This window comes from Chamaea fasciata, unplaced genomic scaffold (genome assembly GCF_029207755.1).
Source record: "Chamaea fasciata isolate MVZ Bird 193981 ecotype frontalis unplaced genomic scaffold, bChaFas1.0.hap1 SCAF_11, whole genome shotgun sequence".
In the NCBI taxonomy this organism is placed as follows: domain Eukaryota; kingdom Metazoa; phylum Chordata; class Aves; order Passeriformes; family Sylviidae; genus Chamaea; species Chamaea fasciata.
The window spans coordinates 5,392,082-5,415,886 of record NW_027094096.1 but is presented as its reverse complement, the minus strand read 5'-3'; the positions used below and the strand labels follow the sequence as shown (position 1 = coordinate 5,415,886).

The following is a 23,805-nucleotide window of genomic DNA, read 5'->3' as shown; positions in this document are numbered from 1 at the left end:
GGCAAGATGAACGGGTTCACTACAGCCTCGTTTTATTTTCTCACCGTTTTGGGTCACCTGGTTTTTAATAGCAGGGAGGTAGAAGAAGTGGTTGAGGGACCAGCTGTCCAGTTCTGCCACAGCTTCCTGGAGATGTGATACAGTCCAGCACACAGATTGCCAACAGTGTTCTTGAGGGTCTCTGATTTTAATGATGGAAATTTTTCTCAGCTACCGTCTTTGCAGAAGGTGTTGTAATTGGGAAGATTGGGTTCTTACCATGCAGTGACTGGACAAATAATCATCACGCTTCTTTGTTACAAGAAAAAGTGATTGTGCACTTTAGTGAGGCTTAGGGATGAAGAGAATCTTTTTTAAGAGGGCTTAGCAACCACATTGCACAAGTTTTCATCTCCTCACCAGGAGACATTGTTTCTACTGAGAAAAATTGAAAGTGGTTGTTCTTTGCATGTGCAGGAGATTTGTGTCATCATTCTGGTGACTTGCATAGAGCAGGAAAACACTGGGGTTTTTTTGAAGTAGAGTGTGGCATTTGTTCAATGCCCCTTGAATCTTTATTTATCATTTTGACCATCTTCCCATGGTGGGGTTTGCTGTAACCTGTGTAGCTGACCCCTCTGCATGTCGTCCGCCCACAGCCTGTGTTTGTTGCATGGTACGCAGCCATCGGATGTGACTGGATAGTTCTTCCTGCATGTTTTGGCTACTAGCTTAGGTCCTTGATGTCTGTGTGCTCTTTCTGGTCTCACAGCCTTTGACAGCCAAAGCAATTTGTGTTTCTGGCTAACAGTCCGCAGTTGTTTCTCTGCATTGCTCTGTGCCTGGTCTGCATTTCTTAGTAGCTTTTTGACATCTGGTTTGAGGCTCTGTATATAACCCTCAGGTTTGGAATTTTTTCTGGTTGGTTTCCTCCTCTCTTTGTAACTGGCTGACTAGTTTGTAACTGTTGCTTGGCCACCTGGAGTTTCCCTCTGCCTTTCTCTTAATGTAAGGTTTTCTTTTTACTTCCAGGACCTGGGTGTGACCAAAGTGGGTCACATGAAGAGGATATTGCACGGGATCAAGGAGCTGAGCCGGAGTACTCCTGCCAGCGAGGCTTAGCCTCTGTTTTCACAGCTTGTGTCTATCATTCTCCCTAACTGCACAGCAGTCGCCTCACAAAGCAGATGTGCTCACAACTATCTCTGCTGGACAGCCAAATTTTAGCTGTTCAGAGCTCATATCAACCAAGCATGGTGCTACTTTTTTACTGTGGGGTATGACTGCAGGTGGTGAAGAGGCGCTTCCTCTGCGGTTGGCAGAGCCTCCTGGAGAGAACTCACTCACTGTTTGAAGAGCCATGTCCTGTGTCGTGGGAAGGTCTGGTTCCAGGGACAGTGCAGGACTGCTGAGAACTGCAACACAGATACCTTTACTGGATAACTTCATCACAGTAGAATCATTCAGGGCAAATGATGTATTGGCCAGTCTTAGTTCAGGAGCATCTGAACAGTCTTTTCAGACCCAAAACTTTTCTGCTTATCTGAATGTCACACCTGTATTTAGCATATTGAAGTGGGACAAAGCCTCTCCTTGCATCTTACTAATCCTTTTTTAATACACCTCTAGTTGCGTGCAATGTGCATCTGAAATTCAAAGCCAGTTCAGACCTCTTCCAGTGAATCCAGTGGTTCTCATTCACTCACACTTTTGCAACAAACAGTGCATGTGCTTCAGATAGGGTTTGCACCAGCTGGTGGGGCCTTCTACTGGGCCTGCTCTCCTCTTCCAGCCAGGGGCAATGGTACAACCTTTAGGTTTTCACAAAAAATGTGGTGCCAAGTCATCACAGACAGTTGTTCAGAAATTCCTGGCAGTAAGAAAAGAAAATTCTGGAGAGCCAAATAGCTACAGGAGATCAGCTCTAACATTCCTTCTGAATTCATCTTTGGGAACCAGATAAAAGGAAGAGGAATGCTAATGAGCTGTTTGGGCTGCACGAGAAGGGAGATATAGGACTACTTACTTCATCTTGGGGAAGGGAGCAGCATGATTGGCAATGGCCAGGTGTAGCTTCCTGCCTGTTTAGTGCCATTTCTGCAGCCACAAGCACGAGAGCTGTTTCTTTACTTCAGCTTGCAGTGTAGAAAAACTATTTCTGTCACAAAATATGTGATTTAAGTCTAGTACTTGTATCTTTTCACCTGTCTTGGTTTTAGTAGCTTTTCCATCTTGCTTCTCTTTCTTGCTGCCTTGCTTCTTCATTCCAGGGACACACAAAAGATTAGAGCAGCTCAGTTCTTTCGGGCTGTACCCCTAAAAGAGAGATTCCTTATGCAGTCAAACATTGGGGCTCCTGTAAGAGCACTCAGAGAAGGAGGATTGTTACTGAGCCAGTGAGCATCATAATGAAAAATGGAGTATGTTGATAAATTGTCTATTTGGCAACAGTCAGTGCTGTAGAACTTGAGAAACAGCAGAAATTTTTAATTGCTCCGTCATTTTCTGTGTATTTTTTTTTTTCTGTTATCACAGAGTGGCACCTGTCTGACTATGGCTGCAGACAGAAAAGCCCACACACAGAGTAGCAAAAAAAGATAATTTGCTGAGGACATCATTCTTCTTTTTTTACTTGTAAGGATTTTTTTCAAGTCGAATTCTCTTCTCTAGTCTAATAACAATCAGTCAAGTTAGTTTATGTAAAGATTTGTCAACTTATGAAGGCTCTGGGCTGATTTCATTCCAGCTGGCCGAACTCCATTGAATTCCCTAGTATTTCACCAAGGGTTATTCTGACTCTGCCTGTCTGTTCTAACCAGACACATTCACCCATGTGTCTCCTCTCAGCCTGCTGAGTGACAGGGTTTGCTCATGAGAAGGTAAAAGAAGACTAAACTTTGAAGTGCTTGATGCAGCTAGAAACACTCATTATATAAATACTTTGGGGCCTGAGCAGGAAATATGTCCAGCCTTGCCCTGAATGTGTTTCTTCTATGTATGGGCTGGCAACTGCCTCCATAGCTGTATTTTTTATTTATCAGCACAGACTCCCTCCAACTATATTGAATTCTTGAGGTATCAGGTAAGTAAGAATTGCAAACATGCTGTATTGTCCCACTTGCTTGTTGAGGCACAGAGCAGTGTCTGGATGGAAATGAGGAGAAACCTCCTTAGGAGAGCCCCAGGATGCAGCCATCCTCAGTGGTGGCGTGCAGTGACCTCACAGTGTGCACATCCCACTGTCTATCCCAGGACTGTGCATGGCTGGGACATCCATGTGCCTTCCCAGGAGAGTGCTTTGGGGGGATTGAGGCTGCTGATAACTCCAGAGAAGAGGTGAGATCTGTGTTTGTTCCTGTATGTAGTGAAGGAGCTGTTCTGTGGACTTTCCCCAGGCAGTCTCATGGTTAAAGATGCATAAACCATAAGCACTTGCCTTGCATAATCCTTGAGGAATTAAATTCTTGCTTCCATAGAAACAGCTCTGTACTCTTCCTGCTCAGAGCAACAGAGGAATCCAAAGAGTTTTTACGTTCAAGTGTGTTCCTTAATTCATGCCATATCTATCGAGACCTGGCCATCTGCATGAGTGATGAGGCCTGCACAGACCCATTGTCATTGCTTTTATGATCTGTGTCAATGCCTTCAGATCCTTTTTGTGCACATGCACATTTATCAAAGGCTTGAGAGCCACTGTATTCCTGTCTGTTACTTATCAGAGGCAGGGAGGGATTTCTGCCCTCTTTTAAGAGCTAGAAAATGGGATCTGCGTTTAACCTGAGTGCCTTTGAATATTTATTAAGGTATAGATCTAAAAATCTCCAAAGGGTTGTAGTTCTGTGTGTCTCACTGGGAATAGTGCAGATTTCTGTTGGTGAGATTTTTGTGAATAGATGAAGACAATTTGTCTTGAACATCAGTGAGTGCTATTTGCAAAGTAGGGAGCCAGGTAGAACTCCTGCCTACATTATTCTGAGTTTCTCTTCTGATAATTTTTTGTGGGAGAGAAACTCAGGAAAGACAGTAAAAACTGTGCTGCTTTGCCAAAAAGAGACTGTCCAGCAGTCTCAGGAACACCAGCCTGAGAGAAGCTAGAACTGTCACATATCACACAGGTGTTTAGTCCCTGAAGAAACGCAACTCCTGTGAAAGCCATGCGGCACCTTCTGTTTGCATCCCTCACCCCTGGCAGTGGCTGCAGTGAGCTGGGCACGGGGTTTCTTCTGCTTGGAAGAGGCCTCAGTCCATTCTCTCCCATTCTGGCGCCATCCTGGATATTAATTGGCAGATTCTGGGGAATGATGGGTGGGGCTAAGTGAGTTTGCATGCAGTGGAGACTGGAGGGAGCTGTGGCTGTTGGCAGTGCCCTGCCCTGGGCTGCCCTTGGGAGGGCTGGTACAGCCTCTCTGTTGCAGCTTTTGGGATGTCAGCAGGAGCTGGCACAGTGGCCAGGGGGAGTTTTGCCTCTGGGTGCCTGGAGGTGCTGGCCTGGCACCGGGGAGCCTCCAGCTCTGCTGAGGCCTTCAGTGCCAGTGCTACAACTTCTGCACCCAAATCGTGTGGAAAGTTTTATTCATTGTTTTAGTGTTATTTAAAAATGTGCGTAATAGCGATGTGATTTATAAAACAGACTGTTTACAAGACATATTTTGTATCTTAAGATGTGTGTACTGTAAAAAAAAAAGGATGAAAAATGATGTTTTTCTACAACTGTTAGCAGTGACTGTATGTCTGTATCATTGTCCACCAACCGTTGTTCCTCAGGGGTCTCCCCACCATTCCTGTGATCCTGTCAAAAGCATCGGGAAGCAAGTGAATCCCTGTACAGTCTTGGGAAGAAGGTTTTGTGCCTTAAGAATGGGACCTGCTTCCCTCCTATTTATTTTGTTAATTTATACAGTGATTACCATGGAAATGTCTCTTGGGGGTTTTTTTTGTACATAGTTTACTTGTTGTAAATATGTTTTTCTTGTATATAAAGTAAACATGTTTCTGAGCTTCCAGTAAGGATTGTCTGTTACTGATTTCATTGTGAGAGGGCTGCTGTGCCCATTGGGTGGGAACCAGCTAATAAAAACCTGTGCTGTGTTTAAGTGGTTTTATCTTGGCTTGCGTGAGAAGTTCAGAGCTATTCCTTAGAGGAGTGAAATGGTGAATGTAAGTGTTGTAGACTAATTTTGTAGCATTTTTTGTGTTGGTTTAACTGGCATGGAGTAGAAGACATCAGGTAGTTTAATTTTTTCAGCTGTGTCTTGCAGTGAACAGAAGATGTTCTAAAAGTGGTGCTTCTGCTGGTGCTCATCCTGATCAAAGCTCTGCTGACAGCAAACCCACAGCTCGATGGGAACACTCTGTCAGACTCACCGGGGCTGTGTTGGTTACCCCTCCTTAGGTGGCTGTTCCTGGCCGTAGTGCCAGGATGAGACAGGGGCGGTTGTTCTTTCCTTCACCTGGGCCTCTGCATATTCCTTTTATTGCAGGCAATATGTACAGACTGGAGTAAGTGAAAATGCATTTACAAAACTGTGGGAGAAGTGAATTTTCTCATGAAATGTAGAAACTGAGTGACATAAATGACACCTGTAAACTTGAAACAAAAAAAGTTTGGAGGTGTTTGGGTGAGCAGTCCATAGAGTGGATTGTGACCCAACCCTCCCTGGCAGATACCTGTCTATCTAAACCAAGACACAAGCTTTCTCTTCCATAGGTACAGATTGGTGTGTTCATAAGATGCTGACAGGAAACTGCAGCTGATTTATTTAAATTGAGAGGATGGTTGTAGAGTTCCACAGTACTGTCACAAAGTGGGTGGGAAGCAAGTTACAATGGTCATGAATATTTTCTATGTGAAAAACATCTTTGTATGTGATAATTAAACAGAAGGACGGAGAGAACAGTGTATGGAACAGGAACATCATTCTAATGTTACATACTCTTGCATGATGAGAATGGTAAAATGGAACATTACAGTGTTGGTTACCTGGAACCAGAATAAGGAGAAAAGAAAAACTACTGTGTTTACTCACACCTGCATCAGACCCTAAGTGTCAGGCTCTGCTTTAAGTGGCACCACAGAAAACATGCAAAGAAATCAACAGCAGAGACAGAAGATAGTCTTACTCCTCTGATACAGGTGAATTAATTTTGGTATTTTTTGTTAATAATGTGGCAGAAGCTAATAGCAAAAAACTTACTGCGCCACTCAGTGTGTCATCACTGAATGTCAGACCTCCTTCTCAGGGTTGCCATTCTCTTGATTTGATTTAACTACCTAATGGATCTCAGGAGGGTGGAATGGTTTGGGAGGAAGGTGATCACCTGAGAGCCCAAGTGCTGGCTTTTAAAATACTTATTTCTTCACTGCAGTGGCAGGAGAAAATGGGAAAACAAAGCCCGTAAAACAAAAGAGGTGATGAAGAACTAAGTGAATTCTTACTGAGTATCAGAACAGGGGTTAAAAAAAGGACGTTTTTAGGAGGCTGACACACTGGTTTGCATGTTTGAAATTGGCAGTTGATGTGTGTGTCCTGAATTTCCAGTCTTGTTTCTAAGACTATGCCAAATCTTAGAAACAAACATGTATTCAAAACCAGGTAACCTTCATGGTAGCAAATAGCCAGGTCAGCTACAAATATGAGCGGTACATGTAATACAGGGTACTACATGTGTTTTTATTTAGGTTTCCTATTCTAAGTTTCCTGTCTTCAGGTGTGTTTCATAAACTTAATTTGCAGCAAAAATCTGTTGTAATTAATCTCAGCTGCAGTTTTCTTGTTGAATGGCTGAAGTGAGGATAAAGAACATACCAGTAGAGCTTTGCAGTACACATATCTTCCCCAGCTGGGATACAGACGCAGTCTTTTTAGCAGAAGTCCCAAATGGATGAACTTAATTTAAAGAGAACTTGTTTTCAAGGAAGTTCATGGCAAAATTTGTGAGGGAAAAAGGAAATAAAAGTTTTATAAGCAGTCAGAGCTCTCCTAATCAGTGTAATGGGATGTGAGCTGAGATTCTGGAGGGGCCCATCTTTTTCTAACCTCTGGTGGCACTTTCCCTGGTGTAGGACCTCAGATGATTCCTGGGTGCACAGATAATTTTCATGAAGATGCCATATCTTCAATATCAGCAAGAATTTCTTCCTGCAGAGAGGTTAGGCATTGGAAAGGGCTGCCGAGGGAGGTTTGGAGTTCCCACCCCTGGAGGTGTTCAAGGAGGGACTGGATGTGGCACTCAGTGCTCTGGCCTGGGTGACAAGGTGGGGATTGGTCACAGGTTACACTCAATGGTCTCGGAGGTCTTTTCCAACCTGAGTGATTCTGGAATTCTGCTGCACAGCTCACAGAGGTGCCACTGCAGACACTGTTCTCAGGGAACTGGGACATGCTGGTTCCTACCACTTCCACTGCAAGAAAACTTCTGAGAAGGATTGGAGGTTTTCTCTAAATGCTTTTTGTTCAGAATTCAGTAGAATACTTTGTTCTGATGAGAGCTAACCCAAGGACACCAGAAGATGCAACATGCTGCTACAAACATCTGGTACCTGCTCATGGCTATCGGGGTTAGTTCCCTTGGTTATTTTGTGATGGAAGCTTTGATGAGAAAGTGAAGTGGGAGGACTCTTAAAATTTGCAATATGTGTCTCTTTTGGGTGATTGTGTGCTGGGAGAAGAGGGCAGGATCTCTCAAGAGACCTCAGCACTAGTTATGTACACTTTAAAACTATATATAATCATTTCTGCTTACCAGAGAATCAAAAGGGGAAAAAAAGGGGTTTGAGAAACACAGAGTGGGTGCCTCAGCTGTTTCACTTTTCTCCTGTATGCAGGTAAATGGTCAAGCTCTCCCTGAGCACTGTTTGTTTAACAACTAAAAAGAAAGCACTTCATGTCACTCCAAAGAGTAAATATCTGAAGTTATGGATTAACTAAGTTCTGTCAGAGCTCATGGAGGAAGAGCAGATCACACTGATTCCCACTGTATAAAGCAGTAAGTCCTTCAAAAGTATTCTATCCTTTGAGATTTCCAAGTACAGCTTGCTTTAACGGAGCATGAAGCTTGTAAAAAACGTTTAGTGACAAGGGGAGGGTGTCAGGATAGGCCAGAAGTGTTCTGGGAGAGCTGCTGATGTATTAAAGGGAATGAGCAAACCAGTCTGGAGAGACTCTAGTGAATGGCCGCTCCAGAGCTGGAGTCAGAGACAGGGCACAGCAGAGCATTCAGCAGGGAAGCTGCTCTCTGAAAAGCGAGTGAGCGAGCTGGGTGGGTGGGAACTGTCTGCAGCAGGGTCTTGTGTCACTCTGCAATGTGCTCTTCTTGACACCTGCCTTCTGCTCCTCAGGTGACTCCTGCTGCAGGATGTGGAAGTTCCTCACGGTGCTGCTGGCAGCCTGCTCTTCATGGGGCTGCTGCACCTCAAGTAAGTGTTCTTTTGAGAGATGGCCTTCAACCTTTCCTGCTCCTCTGTTAGTCATAGGGAGTGGCTGGAATCGTTCCCATTACGGGGGGTTGAATTCCTGTAGCAGAGGTTGACAGACAGTGCTGGGGCCATGGCAGCTGCCTGGTCAGAGCCCTGTGGAGCCCCGTGAGCTGTCGGAGTACCACAGGGCAGAGGCTGGAGCTTGCTTCTGCAGCACAGCACAGACAGCACATGGTGTCTAGGGCAGCCTCTCTTGCTGTACTGGAGAGAGGCTGCTGCTCTCTGGTCCTTTGGGAAACACCACTGCCGGTTTTCAGCCAACTCTTTTCTCTGCTTATGCTTTCATCTTTTTGCTCACAGTATTTTACAGCAGTAAAGATGCAAACCAAGTCCTGAGAATCCAGAAGCGGGCAAACACTTTCCTGGAGGAGCTCAAGCCAGGCTCTTTGGAGCGTGAGTGTGTTGAAGAGCTCTGTGACTTTGAGGAGGCCAGTGAGATATTTGAAACCAGGGAAGCAACAGTAAGTTGTCTTTTTTAAGGATGAGTGGGGAACTTAGCCAATCAATTATTTCCTTAAAACATTGCAATCCAGGGCACAGGAGATCGTGCTGTCAGTACTGAACAGGGTTCTGTCCTGGCTCCTCGAGTGTAGGCGTGGTTTTGCGTGTCACTGTGTTACAGTGATTGTCAAGTTACAATCACTTTATGAGCTACAAAGCTTGGCTGCTTAAGCATATCCCACCTGACCTACCTTGTGAGGTTTAGGTCCCAGACAGTTAATTCCAATCCTTGCTTGACCCCATTGGCTATTCTTGCTGCTACTAAGTTTTTCCCAGTCCTTCCAGTCTTTCCCCTTTGTTGTCCATTCACCAGTCCTGGCTGTTTTTCAGTGTATCTCCCAGGTCTCCCAGTTGTGCCTGACAAACATTTATCACCGTGTTCTCTCTCTACATCTCCAAATTCCTGTTTTGAATTGGACACTATGTTTACTGTCTGCTGTTTCCTGCCCCTTTCCAAACTCAGTTGTGTTGGATTGGACTCTCTGTTGCTATTTGGAGCAAAGTAGGCTCAAACCATAGGATGACCCAGTTCTTGCTGTCCCTCAGACCCCAGAGGAGAGTGGGGCTGTCCTTGGAACAACCATGTTTTGTCTAACTGGCCTCAAGGGAACTGAGGTGACTTACCTGGCAGTAAGTGCAAGAAAATAGCCTGCAAGCAGAGCAGGGGAGTCTTGTGCTTAGCACAGACAGTACAGGAGGATCACTGGCTGCTTTTCTTCATTTGTAGTGCTAGTCACTACACTGCCAAAAAGAATGAGACCGATGTTACTGACCCCAGTGCTGTGTCCTGTTGGCCAAGACCATGAAGCACTTTAAATCCCTCACTTGTTAAAAATGGTTTTCTCTCTGTAATATAAGTTTTGTTTCTTCACAGCTAGATTTTTGGAGAAAGTATGTAGGTAAGTAAAGGCTTTCCTAATCACTTCTTTGTGCTTTCTCAGGAGTTACTAGTACTCAGCCTTCCTCCTGCCATACTGATTCAAATTCTCATTCTCTCTTATAAGGGGTGTGCGGAGGATGTTTTCCTGTTCTATCATACAAGCAACCTTCCTAAAGCACTTGAGGTGTACCCATACCTATCATCAGTCGTCTTCCCAGAGTTAAGGAATTGGTGATAAATGCTTTGATGCTCTAACCATGCCTGATGTGGTCCAGCAGTAACCTGCTGCTGCCCTGCCTGCCTCAGGCTTTACTCTTTCCTCCCCTTCTGCCCACTCCACTCGTTCTGCAGATGTAATTGAGAACCCAAACTGATGGCCCTGTCTCTGGCCAAGGGCCACAGAGGTGTCACCATTAAGTGCCAGAAACATGGCTGATACTTGGGAGTCTGGGGAGGGTCTGTTCGTGTTGATGTTTGATCTGTGAGCTCTGTATGGTTCAGCAAGTGAGTTTCCCTACCTCTGTTTCAGATGGAGATCAGTGTGAGCAACATCCTTGTTCCAACGGGACCTGCAAGGACAATATTGGAACATTTTCCTGCATCTGTAACAAAGGCTGGGAGGGGGTTTTGTGCAATTATGGTAACACTGCTTTTAATCCATTATAAAATAACATCCTTTGTGACAGAGATCTCTGTGTGAAAGGGATGGACACTTCAGTCATTGCACAGCAAACTCTTTACTACTTTCTTTACTAATGTTATTTCTCTCTTCTTTCTTGTTGTGGTAGGAGGTTTATCAGTGCTCATCTAAGGCAAAATTGTGTTGCCACAGGAGATATTTAGAGATAGATCTAAATTTTGGACAATACTGGAAATAACTGTGAAGCAGGGGTTTACTTTAGAATTGTGAACACAGGGCTTAATGGTGGGAGTTTTAAATACAGGGGAATGCCCAATCCACTGCAAATATTTTATTACTGTGATGGTTCCTTCCTTGGACCAAAGTTAGATAGCATATTTAGGGATGAGCATTGTATGTCATGTGTCATCAACAGTTTTCACTGTGTGACTTGGCATATAGTGACAGGGAATTTTCTGTTCTCCAGTCTACCTGACAGTAATCTCTTTCCTTCACCTCCCCGCTGCCTGATTCTGGATCCAGGTCTGTTTGCTGTCGAGTGGCCTGAGTGTCATTGAAGCCCACAGCTGTCATTCCAAATCCATTGACAGCTGTTACCCCCTTGAAGCACAATGTCACTTTGCCGCCTTATCTTTTTGTGACTCTGACTTCCCAACTCCACATCTCTCTTGCTGTTTGCTTTTCCCACAGAGGTCAAGTACACCAACTGTTCCGTGGATAATGGGGGCTGTGAACATTTCTGCAGGGAGGACCCTGCTGAGCAGCATCGCTTGTGCAGCTGTGCATCAGGGTATCAGCTCAAGGATGACCACACCACGTGTGAGCCTGTAGGTAAGAGCAGGGTGTTTGTAGTCCAGCTTTGACAGAGGATTATTGAGACTGATGTAAAAGAGTTTTAGGGGAGATTTGCCTGCAGTGCATTTTGTAATCGTTTTCAAAACATCTATTCCACGAAGACTAACTCTGCCTGCGTTTCCTAGCTCCATATCCATTTTATGGCCCTTAACCCATGTTTGCTTCATGGAGACATAGAAGGGAATCAGGAGGCTGCCTCCTCTGCCAAGCATTGAGGGACTTCCATGAAGCCTCTGAACAATAGGTTAGACAGAGGAAATCCTCTAGAAAGAGGATTGGGTGATCTGGACTTTGCTAGTGAACTTCTCTGCATCTTCTCCAGTGGAGTTCCCCTGTGGAAGAGTGAAGTTCGACTACATTGAAGCCAAAGCAGACTTTAATATTCGCCTCATTGATGGAACAGCTGGAAGAAGGGGAGGCAGCCCTTGGCAGGTGAGGAGAAAGAGATTCTTCGCCACAAATAGTTCAGGCTCTTCCTGAACTGCTCTATCTGCCTCTCTGCTCCAGAAAGTCTGTATGAAGCTAAGATTCCTGTAGCTTTTTCAAAAGCGTCCCAAAGGTTGGAGTAGCATGAAAAAATAATTTAGTACCTGTGAGGATTCTTGACCTTGTGGCTGTTTCAAGTTTTTGACCTTACTGTGCCAACACTGCCAAGAGAGAGGATGGTGATGGTATTCACCTGCTCTGTTGCTCCATCCTGGGGAACTCATGGCGTGTGATGTGTGCTTCAGCTCCTGCAACAAGCTTCTAGTGGGAGGTGATCTTCCTGCCATTTCTTATAAGCCTTGTCTGTCATAAATTCAAGTTAGCAGATTTAATCAGCAAAATATGCCATGGCAGGCTGGGTTATTGCAGAGAAAAGGGAGACCTTACAGAGCTTACCATGGAACTAATGAATGCAAATAATTAGGGCCAGGTTCCCTTTGATATTAAGGGCCCTTTTACACCATAGCGTGAGAGCTGCAGCCTGAGATGATGTGCTCTCTCTGGTGTGGGACACACCCCTCATTTGTGCTCTTTCAAAGCTTTGAGTACAAAGTGCTTCTTTGCAGTGACCAGCATCACCCCATGCTGATTTGGATGAAGCCAGCCCTCATTCAGGAAGAACATTCAAAACTTTTTTGTAGGTATTTCACAGAGACTCTATTCATAGTGCTTTTGTCCCCCTGTAGAGCTTTGGCTTCACTGAATGTGACATGCTTTGGTGCTTGATAAGTCTGGTTATTTGACAACATCCAAGAAGAATGAGTAAAGTATTCTGTGAGCTGTGCTCCATGCAGTGTCACACCTCCCTTGTCTTGTTTCAGATTATGCTGCAAAATACCAAAGGGAAGTTTCTGTGTGGGGGTGTTCTCATCCATCCAGCTTGGGTCCTAACAGCAGCACACTGCCTTGAGGAACACAAGGGGTTCAAAGTTAAACTTGGTATGGAAAATCACCTGTCCCTGTGTTTTTTAAATATAACTGTTTAATTCCTAACATTTATCATCTCAGGGGAAAGACTAGCAGGTTCTGAAGACAAAAGTCCTTGGCTGTAGGAGTAGTCTGCCTAGGCAGTATTTAATATGCACCTTAGCTTAAAAGAAAGTTCAGTAAAAATCTGATTTCATTTGAGCTATTATCAACCTTACTCTGGAAGTGAGCCGATGTCTTCTGAGCCCTGCTGCTGGTCTACAAAGCAGAAAGACTTGGTCTTTTCTGCCTGTGTTTTTCTGGTGATGAAACTATTTAAAGCCATCCCAATAGTGAAAAAGAGTCTTGATCCCAGAAGGAGAATGTCACAGGGTCTCTTCCTGCCTTTTCATGTATTTAAACACTGTTACTTAAGAGTGTTACAAGACCTCAGAGCAGTTTCAGCTGTCTGCTCCAGCCCTGTGTGAACTGTCCGTTGTCTGTCGGCGTAAGAAGAGAAACTCAGAAATAAATGCTCTGGAAGACCAAGATTCAAAGCTGGATTTAAGGGATCTTTTGAGAATATATTTCTGTAACTACTGTGGCTTGTAAGTCCCTATGCTTGTTGACACTCCTTACAGAAAAAAACTTGAAAGACGTTATTGATGGCCTGCCAGAAAACCTAGCTCTGCCTTTCCTATTGCAATGTATCACAAATAACTTCCTGCTTTTCTGGCTCTTTTCAACATAGTTTCTTGCTTGCTATTCTGTAACTGCTTGGCCCACAAAGTAACCACGATCATGTAGCATAGATAGCAACTGAGGAGTCTTAAGCAGTGAAAAATTACTCAAAACACAGATGTAGGATTTCAGAAAAGAATAATCTTACCTGTCAGTCAACTTTATCTTACAAATCCTGACATTCAGCCATCCAGGCCCTGACTATGCGGTGTAAAGCTCGTGTCCTGTTGTAAATGTCCTGTTTTGTGGTGTGCTTGCTCTCCCAGCTTTTAATGCTGGCTCCAAGAAGATTGTTTTCCTTCTGAAGGTGACTCACATTGCACAAGTGTACTGAAATATGAGCACTACAGGGCACTTTGGTTTCTCAGCTGATTACCAGAGCTTCAGAGCTCTTTAGGTATTCATGATTTCCATAAATATGAAAAGTTTAGAGATTTGTCCATCTGTTAAGAACACTGTTAACTTATGACATAAACAGTTGTAGTACAAGAGAAGTAAAAACACGGAGTGCAGTCCTAATGCCTGATGTAATCCAGATGCTTTGGTCTTCAAAGTAAAGGAAGCTTTGACAGCATCTGTCATCTTGTTTGCTCTTCCAGGTAAATTCCGTTTCCGTCCCGAGGCAGATGAGCAAACCATTTGGATTGATAAATGGGTGGTCCACCAAAATTACAGCAAGAAGACCTCAGATAATGACATAGCCATGCTGCACTTGGCTGAGCACGTGATGTATTACAAATACGCGCTCCCCATCTGCCTTCCCACCCGCAGCCTGGCAGAGCAGGAGCTGATGAGGAGTGGGAAGCAGGTGGTGGTGACGGGCTGGGGCAGCACGAGCGAGCGTAACAACAGCTACGCTGCTTCCCTCAGGTACATCGAAATCCCCCTCGTGCCCCACGATGAGTGTGCCCAGGCCATGAGCTTCCATGTCTCTGACAACATGCTGTGTGCTGGGAGCCTGGGGGACAGGAAAGATTCCTGCAGTGGGGACAGTGGAGGCCCTATGTTCACTAGATATAAGGATACTTGGTTTTTGATAGGACTGGTGAGCTGGGGTGAAGGCTGTGGAAGAAGGGAGAAATTTGGAGTCTACACCAAAGTTAGTCAGTACCTTGAGTGGATCCAGCACCACATAGATATGTCAGCTCCTTTGAAGGGTTGATTCTGATCCAGAGTCTGGAATGTTGTGGCTCTGTGCTAGTGACAGTATGCGGTGTAATGTACTGTCAGATCTTCAGTATTAAATATTGAGTATGTGTTAACTTTGTGTGCTGTTTTCCTTGGTATCTATTTTTTTTTTTCCTCCTTTTTTTTTTTCTTGTTTACATTGCTTTGTTGCAGGTTGTGTTGTTTATTTGTGGCATGGTCCTACTGCAGCCTTACAGGCAAGAAAACATCCTCTGTTAGCTGAGATGCTGTACATACAGCATTGTAGAAAATAAGTCTGTCTGTGGTCAGACAACTCCATCTTTGCAATAAAAATGTCAGTTGTGTAAAATGTCTGAACTGGTTGGGGTGGAGGCAGGAGGGGGCAGAGAAAGGTGTTTTGCAAATAACCCTGGAGATGTAGTTGTGTCATTTCAGCTGTACTGCAAGATATTACCTACAGTAACTGTTTTGGTTTGCTTGGTATTTGTATAATTTTTCTTTCAACCCCTGAAAATTTTATTATATCATTACTACATCCAGTTCTTCACACTGTACTCCAATGTTCACAGATTGTTGATTCAGCAACTGACTGGAACTTATCTGAATTTCCCATTCTTTGCACACCGGATGCCTGATTTTACTGTCCCAAACTTCCTTAAAAGGGAATGGGAACTCTCTTAGGTATTATTCACAAAACAAAAACAAAACCAAAAAAAAACAACCCCACTGCAGAACCAAAAATAAAACCAAAACCAGAAAAAACCCCCAACCAACCAACCAACCAACTAACTTTAATTCCAAGATTTTGCAGGCTCTATTTATCATCTATTTTTCTGTAATTCTCTTTTAATTAACAAACACTTCTGTTCCTTCCTGTTCTGGTGTACACGATGGGCTGCAGGCTATGCGCATTGCCAATGCTTTAACTGATAAATGCATGTTTGTTTGCATCTCTGTCTGTGTGTATATCAGTAAATAAAAGAAAGGCATACTAGTAAGTCCATAGGAAGTAGCAATATCACAATCGAGTGAAGTTTAATATCACAATTTATACTTGTTTCTAATCTTAGTACTTGAGACTTGTGAAACGTAATTAATCTTGTAGAAAGAAAAAGGAAAACTGTCTCTGCTGTAGTGATGTGTTTCCAGCATCTCGATGGGCTTGGATGCATGTTTGGATCAGTGACGAACTTCAGTCTGCTCTTGTGATGAGACTGTTCAGGTACAACGAAATCTCATTACAGTTTGTAAGAAATTTAATATGATATCAAGGGACCTTAATACCTCTTAAATTCATTCCCTCAGAAGTTGCCTTTGTGCTTATTACCCAGGTGAGGATTTTGAGTCATGCACTGAAGAAGTAGCAGTCAAGCCAAGGGCTTCTGTGTCACTTGCTGGCTCTCCCTCTCCTCTCCTCCTCTTTTTGCCCTGGGACAGGATTCAGGGATGGATGAATGTTAAGGAATAATGGTTTGAACAGCAGCCTTCCTACCAGGCCTGCACTGGGAAGAGGGAGCCTGTAACACTGACTTGCAGGGAAAGGCACAATTGTGTTCAAAGCCGGTGAAACACAGGTCTGAGTGACGGCAGACATTGAAATGTCAGAATGGCTGTGACTGTGACAGGGCAATATTTTCCTACCTGCAGGTGACTGCTGTGAATCTCCCTGCACACTCCCAGCTCTGCATATTTCAGCAGATGTTTACAGAGCAGATTGTGTGTTTTCCAAAACTGTCGGTCTTACCTGCTGGAAGGTGATGGAGTGTCAGAAATCTGCTCTCAAAATTTCCATATTTTCCTGAATTAATTTGTTGCAAAAGGTGGCTTTTATTATTGAAGGGAATTTTTAAAGACCTTTGATTCTCTTTTTAATGCACCTGTGTTTATGTGTGGAAACACGCATGCCATTTTCTTCTGATTTTGGGTTTCTAATGTGTTTCATGGAGTCCAGGTTGTCTTTTCTCTGTCAATATTTGTGATGGCTTAATGATCAACTTCTTGACCTCATGGCTGTTCCTGGTGTACATCCAAATCTCTTTCCTGTCTTCCTCTTAGAAAAATAAAGACAAAAGTGAGTAAAATTGCATGGTTCTGTGTAAGATGAGCTCACTCTGGATCCTGTGTTTTTGAACACATGCTGCTGGCAGCAGAGGGCTACACGCTCTCGAATCCTGGGAAACCATTGAGCATGGGGAGGTAATGCCAAGCAATCCAAACTTCTGTCTTGTGCCTGTGACTCCCAGGTACGTGGTGGTTGGTGCAGATGATCTTACTTGCCCAGACCATCAGGGATTGCCCAGTGGCTGCTGGGACTGCTGGAGCTCGTGGCTGGTTGTGTATCTGCCCTTGGCACGAGAGCCAGCACAGCAGGGACTGGGCTGTGGCTGGGAGTGGCACCTGCACTCCCCTGCTCCCCATGACTTTTCCACAGGGGCTCTGGCTCAGATCCTGCGCTACAGCCTGGGCTGGCTCAGTCCGCACCCGTGGGGATTCCTGCCGGGGTGCCTTGGTGAAACCAGGGACAGAAACAAGGTCAGAATGAACTGGGGAGATTCTGATTTCTTTGTCCTTGCTCTTGTCCCCTTGCTTCTACTTCATCTTTGTTGCTGGCTGGTTTTGTGACAACATACTAATTTGATTCTTCTTTTCCCTCTGAAGGAAGTCAGAGTGTTCTGAATGCTCACTGACATGAGGAGCAGCTCCTTACTTGGGATATTTCTCCTGCTGATGTGCTACATCAACAGCAGCTGCCTGTTCTCATATTCAGGTAGTACTTCTGCCACATTGCCTCTTTTGGCCATTCCTCCCTGGCAGCAGTAGCTTCAGGCATCGCAGGAGGAGGGCAGGTTTAGTGAAGTGAAGCTGAGATGAACTAAATATAAAACTGACACTTTAATATTTCTCTTAATGGAGAAAAGTATTTCTCTTAAAGGTGTCTGTCCTGTTGTGGTTATGGTAGCACCTGGAAAACTCTGGGTCTCCATTACCAAATATCAACCTAATAATTGCTGTGAATCAAGATGGTTAAGCAGAAGAATATAACCATCCTCCACAGAGGAAGCAGCAATACTCAAGAGTCTTGTGGAATAAAAAATTATTTCTGCACTTACCTACAGGTCTCAGTAGTGGCTCATTTGATTCACTGAAAGCAAGCTTAAATTATTGATATCTTTTGTTGGAACACAGGCTGTTTCTATTGTCCTTTGGGCTGTTTGTGTAAACTTCCACTCCCCCTATTTCTACCACTCCACTGAATACCTGTCTGACTGTGATTGTAACAATGCTGCTGCTTTGTCTTCCTGTACCAACTGTTCAATTTTGCTCTTCTAGTGTTTATGAGAAAAGACAAAGCCCATGAGGTCCTGTGAGTCCATAAATGTGCCAACCACTTCCTAGAAGAGATTTGTCCACGGGACCTGGAGAGATTATGCAATGAGGAAACGTGTTCATTTGAAGAGGCTAAAGAGATCTTCCATTCACAGGAGAAAATGGTGAGAAACCTGATTTTAGGAGAAATACTATACCTTGTTTCTTCTCCATAGCTTTAAATCCATGTAGTACAAATCCCTGTGACAGTGGTAAAGTGTGCAAAATAGGACACTACAATTACTTTTGCATCTGCCCCCTGAATTTGGAGGACACAACTGTGACTACAGGAGCAGACACATTGACATTTCACTGTGAAGGAAGGTTGGCATGTGGTCATGTCCCATCTGCTTTCAAGAAGTGACAGGGAATTACCCCTTTTATCACTTTAGAGGGATAAAAACTCTAGTAACTTCTGCCATGTCATGGTGAGGCTCTTCTCTTTTATTGAGTCAATCATCAAACAAATGAGACAAAGCTTATTGTAAGAAAAAAAAAATTATGTTGTAGTATATGAATAATGGGAAAGGAAGGAGAAAAACTGCCTTCTCTTGTCAGATTTTGATCCTCTGAAAGGCTGTATCCAGTTTGCAAACTGAGGCATGAAATAATAGCAAAAGCCAAACTAATGTGGAAACTATGAATCATAAGTAATTTTTTTCCTCCAAGTGTCAACTTTTTCTCTGTACAGTGAAGCAATTAAACATGATTATTTTTAATGTAACAATGAATAAAAATCTCAGTCAATTTCTCAGAGAATTGGCTTTAAAATGCCCTGTGCTTTAAACCTGCCTTGATATAAAGACAAGGTGTGCAGATGGATTAAAACCAGATATATTTAGAAATGTTTGCTCTTCTAGGCCTTTACTTGCCCCTGTTCTACAGGCAGGAAGACCCTGAGCCCAGCTGTGGCCTCAGGACAAAGTTGGCAAACAGAAGAGTCGAAACAGAAAAACAAACATGAAGTCTGGTTTGCTGCAACTCAGCGTGAGTTTCTGGAACTGTAAGAGGCGGTTCCTTCTGTTTCCCTGTGGGATTCCGGCAGATGTTTTCCTATTATCCTTGATGCAATGGGAGCTGCCCGGGGCCCGTGCTTTCCCGGCAGAAAGGTTGGTACCAGAAGGGCGGCTGCTGGCAGTACTGCAGGGACGGCGACAGCGCCCTCCACGTGGTGTCGTGTGTTCCTGCGTCAGGGACCACGCCCCGCACGAGGATGGGAAGGGACGCGTGCAGGCAGGTAAAGCAGGGCGGGCTCGAGTTACCTCAAAGGCCAGGCTGGCAGGCAGCGACTTCTCCTTCACTAATAGCAGAAGAGCTGTGCAGCCACTTCTAAGCTTACACTCAGTGTGTGAAAACGTGTCTTATTTATAATGTTTATCTCTTCTAAATGTTAAGGTTCCTCTCTTTGAAGTGTCTGTAATTCAATGCCCCTGTGAGCTTGTACTGGGTCAAGGAGCAGCAGGGCAGCCAGTTCTGGATCTGTTCCTTCTGCATCCAAGCAGGCTGGAAGGAGTCATGATGCTGGAGTGCCAGTGAGAGGCAAGGGGACAGGACGGGCTTTAAAACTGGCTGTTAAGGCAGGCAGAAGGGAGCGCTGGGCTTGCATTCTGTCCTGAAGAGAGCCCTGGACAGGCTGCTCCTGGCTGATGCCAGTGACTCAGAGAAGGCACAGCCATGGGCCCGTTTCTGGGCAATGAGCTCTGCACAGCTCAGCTGGGTGGTGGCCAACGGGCTGTTGAACATCCCCATGTCAGAGTTGTCCCTGGGCTCTTACTGCAAGGTTGAGTTCCATCCTTGGACAGGAAATTCACTGCATTGAGTTCAACATGACACTACACATCCTAAGCTCAGGTCTTTGTTCCTGTCATTCCTCCCTCCAGCAGTGTTTCCCCGTGGCCTGATCAAAGCCAGGTGAGCTCTGGAAGAACAGCAGCTGGGGCCAAAATGGCTCCACAGGGGCCAGTGGGAGCACAGGGATGTTGTGTCCAGGTGGAATGGGAGCACAGAGGGCACAGTTAGAGCTGGAACATGGTGATGTTGGGGAAAAGGAGACTTTAAAGGATGCTTTTGGACAGTGTGTGCACAGAGATTGACGCTGGACAAATGGGGATGGCAGATGTTTTCAGCTGGAACAAGACACTGTAGACTGTGACCCAGAAGCCACTGTGGGACAGTGCTGTGGGGCAAGAGCTTGATGTCCCTGTGCACCATGAGGCAGTGGAGGAGACCTCCAGGCCTGGCAGGCCCAGGGGTGAGCCAACGCAGGGTCCTGCAGGGCACAACAAGACCACAGCACCTGTAGCCAGGCAGGAAGGACCAGTGAGAAACCAGTGATGGGAGAGCTCTGGTGGGAATGGAACTGGGGCTGTTCAGCATGGGAATGAGGGTCAGGGCACTGAGTGGGGAGATGTTCTGGACACCCCTCAGCCCACTCAGACAAACGTCAGCTCTACTTTGGAGCAGTACGCCTCCAGGGTAATGAGAGGAACACTGCGTCGTCATGGTGGACATTGCCCCTGGCAGGTTATATTTTACTTCCAGTCTCACCATAACCACCACACCTAAAGGCTTTTTTTTACTTTATCATCACTGAGCAGAGTTCATCAAGCTATTATAAAGTTGTTTTTTCAGGTCGAGAGCAATGGAACCACACATATTTCTCAGTCTGCTCCAGGGCTTTTTGATAAAAGGGACCTTAAATACCTTTATCTTTCTTCCCCTATCTTGTTTTTGGATTGGAATGTTAATACCCCTCTATTAAGTCAGTCATACCATCTGTGCTGTCATTCAGGTTGTGTCTGCATGTCCTTGGGGAAAAGCCAGGCTTCGCCTCCTTTTGGGAGGCTGGTAATTTTCACAAGGCAATTTCTGTGGCCAGGTGAGGTTCCTTAGAATGCTGAGCATGGTAAGGGAGGTAAAACTGAGGACTCAAAGGTGAAGGCAAGCGTATGTGGCAAACAGAGACAATGGAAGTGCTTGTTTCCATTGTCTTGTGTTGGATTTTAAATCATGGTTTGGGGCATTTTTTGTGCATGTCCTTATTTGTTACTAATTTTCACTCTATTGTCTCAGGTCAGTGTCCTAATGCTGCGGGGGGGGGCTTGTGCACAGAAATTCTCATAAAAAACCCTCGTTACCCTCAGTCTGTTTTACTGCTATCATACAAGTGGATTTCCCAATTCCACACATCAGGAGGTATTTACAGGTAGAAAAATCAGAGGCTGAGGCTGGGTGGACTGTGCATTCACTGTGCATTTTGACAAGTGAAAATGTCCCTATTAGCAAATTCTAGGGGTTTCCACCCGCCTGATTCTGCGTTGGTAGATGGGAATGTTGTTTGAATGCTGCCCAACCTCTACAGTTTCTTCTTGAAATGAAGCGTTACCATCAAGGAAGTCGAGGAAGTTTTAAATTTTCATTACAGTAGACATTTTGTAATTTAATCTTGCATATATATATAAAGAGTTTTGTAAACCATTTGCATTCTAGTTCTTCATAACCTAAGACAGTGTTTTCTGGCAGTTGTTCTTTGCTACTTTTCAGTGTTTATTTCTAGCACTACTGAACAGAATTAAAAGCATCAACAGTATGTAGAATTAAATCAAAATGGGTCATGTAAAACTCCAGCAGCTGGACCATAGTAGGAGGCCAGACTGTCACACCCCTTTCCACTTTTACTGACTTCACTGGAGGCGCAGAGTACCAACATTTAAGCTTTTTCTTCAGTTTAACACATAAATTAACAGGTGTGGGGAGTTTAACTGAGGAGATGCTGAGGCAGTGATGGAGCTTATAACTTCAAACAGGCAACAAACACATCAAGGACAGAGCAGCAAGTTTTAAGTTGTCCATTTTCTACTGTGTAGATGATTACAAATTTTACTATAAGAGTCCCAGAAACACCTTGTGTTTCTGTTCCCAGCCTCCAAAACTTTTCAAACCACATGAAAAACTCAGTCATGCTTGTTCCTTCAGAAGAATGCCAGCCACTGCAGCAGGCAATTGATTTGAGTTTGTCAAGACCAGTTCCTCCTCCCTTATCCCAGCAGTGCAATCATTTTATTACCGTTTTCACCCCACCTGTGCTTGGTGTGCTGGCTGTTCCCACCAGCCGTGTTCCTTACCCAGGTGCGGCCTGCAGCAGCCTGCAAGAGCCTGGTTGTGTTGCCGGGTTCTGCCCCTCCCCTCCCGCAGGCGCTGCTCCGAACAGCCTTAGCGGCCGGCGCTGGGTGCCCACGGCCGCACACTGCCTCCACCTCGCCAGCCCCCAGCGCGTCACCCTGGGCGAGCTCGGGCCACCTCTGACTGCAGCTGTGCTTTGGGTGACAGTCTGCATTTTGGGTTTCAATTAACCTTAAAATAAGTTTCCTCCTGTGCTGCCTCTTCCACCAAGTCTGTAACTGCCTCAGTGCACAGAGCTCCTCTGCCCCAGCTCCAGCCACAGTAACTGGAGCCGTTGTAGCAGGAATGCTGCAAGCAAACACAATTTTGTGCTTGAACCCTCGAGGAGAGGAATGTGTAGGAGGAGCAAACAGCGTTCCAGCACGGGGCACCTGACAGGAAACGATGCTCCAGCCTCAGACAGTGCTGCAGCGTAATGCTGATGTCAGGTTTCTGAGAGGAAAACGTACAGTTGCACCGAAATCTAGACACAACAGTGCTTACTAAAAATGACAGTTATGGGAAAGAATCTCTGTTGGTGTGTCAGCATTCAGGCTCCAGATCTGTCTTGCGTCTCAAGGGCACCTGGAGAGTTTGGACTGCTGGATCACAGCCTGGCAGCATCAGAAATCATGGCAATATCACCGAGGCTGTTCAGTTTGCTTAATGTTTTAACTTGTCCTGACTGCAGGAGACTTTGACAAACACCAGAGAATTCAAGGAACAGGAGATTGCTGTGGGCTGGAGCTGGACGCACCCCCATCAAAATTCCAACAACTACAATGGCGTCATTTTGCGGCTCTAGTTACCAGCGCTGCTGTTTTGAACGAGCACGGGATTCCCAGATGGGGATCCTGGCTGCACTGCTGTCCACAGGGGGGAGAGTGGGGATGGTCAGTGGCTGGGGAGCCGCACCCCCGAGGGTGCGCTTCCTCATGAGGCTGTGGCTGCCCAAGGTGGGCCTGGAGCGCTGCCAGCGGGCCATGGCCAGGCTGCTCACTGGCGGCGTGTTCTGTGCGGGGCACGGCACAGCTGCAGCCCCCGCCCGCGACGGGTCAGCGGGGGCCCTTCACTGTGTCCCACCGCAGCGCTTTGTTCCTCCAGGGCACTGGCAGCAGGGGCAAGGGCTGTGCCAGGCAAGGGAAATACGGTGTATACACCCGAGTATCCAACTACAGCCCCTGGATCAAAAAGGTGGTTCGAAGTGTAGCAGATTTGGAAAACTTTCTTAATACCACCACTAAGAACACGATCAATTCCATTACTACAATGTTTCAATCTATGACACTATACCCGCTCCCATCCTTAATGCTGTAGAATCAACTTACCCTCGAAGAAATTTTAAACTGTGTAAATTGCTCATTTAAGTATTGTATTTGCGTATAATAAAGGACTATCTGCAAGTAACAAAGGAGGAGACAGCTCTTCTTAATGTGAATGAGGAAAATTCTTTTGTTTTAGAGAAAGTGCTTTCCCTGTCTCAAGCCCACCAGTGTTATGCCATAGAGGGCCAGAGCCCAGTGTGAACTCAGTGCTCACAGAAGGCAGTGCAGCTGTGGTGCCGTGTCCCTCACGAGACAATGCTGAAGACACCGAGGGAGCTCTGAAGTTCTGGGACCAAGTACAACCTCAAGTACAAGTCAGTTACAGATTTGTATTTACAAA

General features: G+C 45.2%; 3 protein-coding genes and 1 pseudogene across 5 annotated transcripts in view; all 4 read left to right on the top strand.

Moving 5' to 3' along the window:
- The window catches only part of DGKD (diacylglycerol kinase delta), a 58,089-nt gene extending 53,017 nt beyond the window's left edge, over positions 1–5,072 (top strand). For all 3 annotated transcript variants that reach the window (XM_066194095.1, XM_066194094.1, XM_066194096.1), the window contains one exon: positions 1,012–5,072. In XM_066194095.1, coding sequence (XP_066050192.1) covers positions 1,012–1,139 — 128 coding nt within the window. In that variant the 3' untranslated portion in view covers positions 1,140–5,072. The remainder of the gene's footprint in view (positions 1–1,011) is intronic.
- Positions 5,073–7,907: 2,835 nt separating this feature from the next.
- PROC (protein C, inactivator of coagulation factors Va and VIIIa) lies at positions 7,908–14,843 on the top strand. The gene is made up of 9 exons (XM_066194092.1): positions 7,908–7,965; positions 8,318–8,395; positions 8,756–8,916; positions 9,831–9,855; positions 10,366–10,476; positions 11,167–11,307; positions 11,654–11,763; positions 12,639–12,756; positions 14,064–14,843. Exons 2-9 carry the CDS (start codon positions 8,335–8,337, stop codon positions 14,624–14,626), a joined length of 1,290 nt encoding a protein of 429 aa, XP_066050189.1. The 5' UTR covers positions 7,908–7,965; positions 8,318–8,334; the 3' UTR covers positions 14,627–14,843.
- Positions 14,844–17,098: 2,255 nt separating this feature from the next.
- On the top strand, positions 17,099–23,765 carry LOC136295498 (serine protease 1-like). The gene is given in 8 exon segments (XM_066194093.1): positions 17,099–17,145; positions 17,272–17,380; positions 17,959–18,104; positions 18,865–19,088; positions 22,832–22,940; positions 22,943–22,981; positions 22,984–23,200; positions 23,202–23,765. Coding segments are annotated over 5 exon segments (660 nt in total). The 5' UTR covers positions 17,099–17,145; positions 17,272–17,380; positions 17,959–18,104; positions 18,865–19,049; the 3' UTR covers positions 23,458–23,765.
- Positions 19,673–21,457, top strand: LOC136295273 (uncharacterized; annotated as a pseudogene).
- Positions 23,766–23,805: the final 40 nt, after the last annotated feature.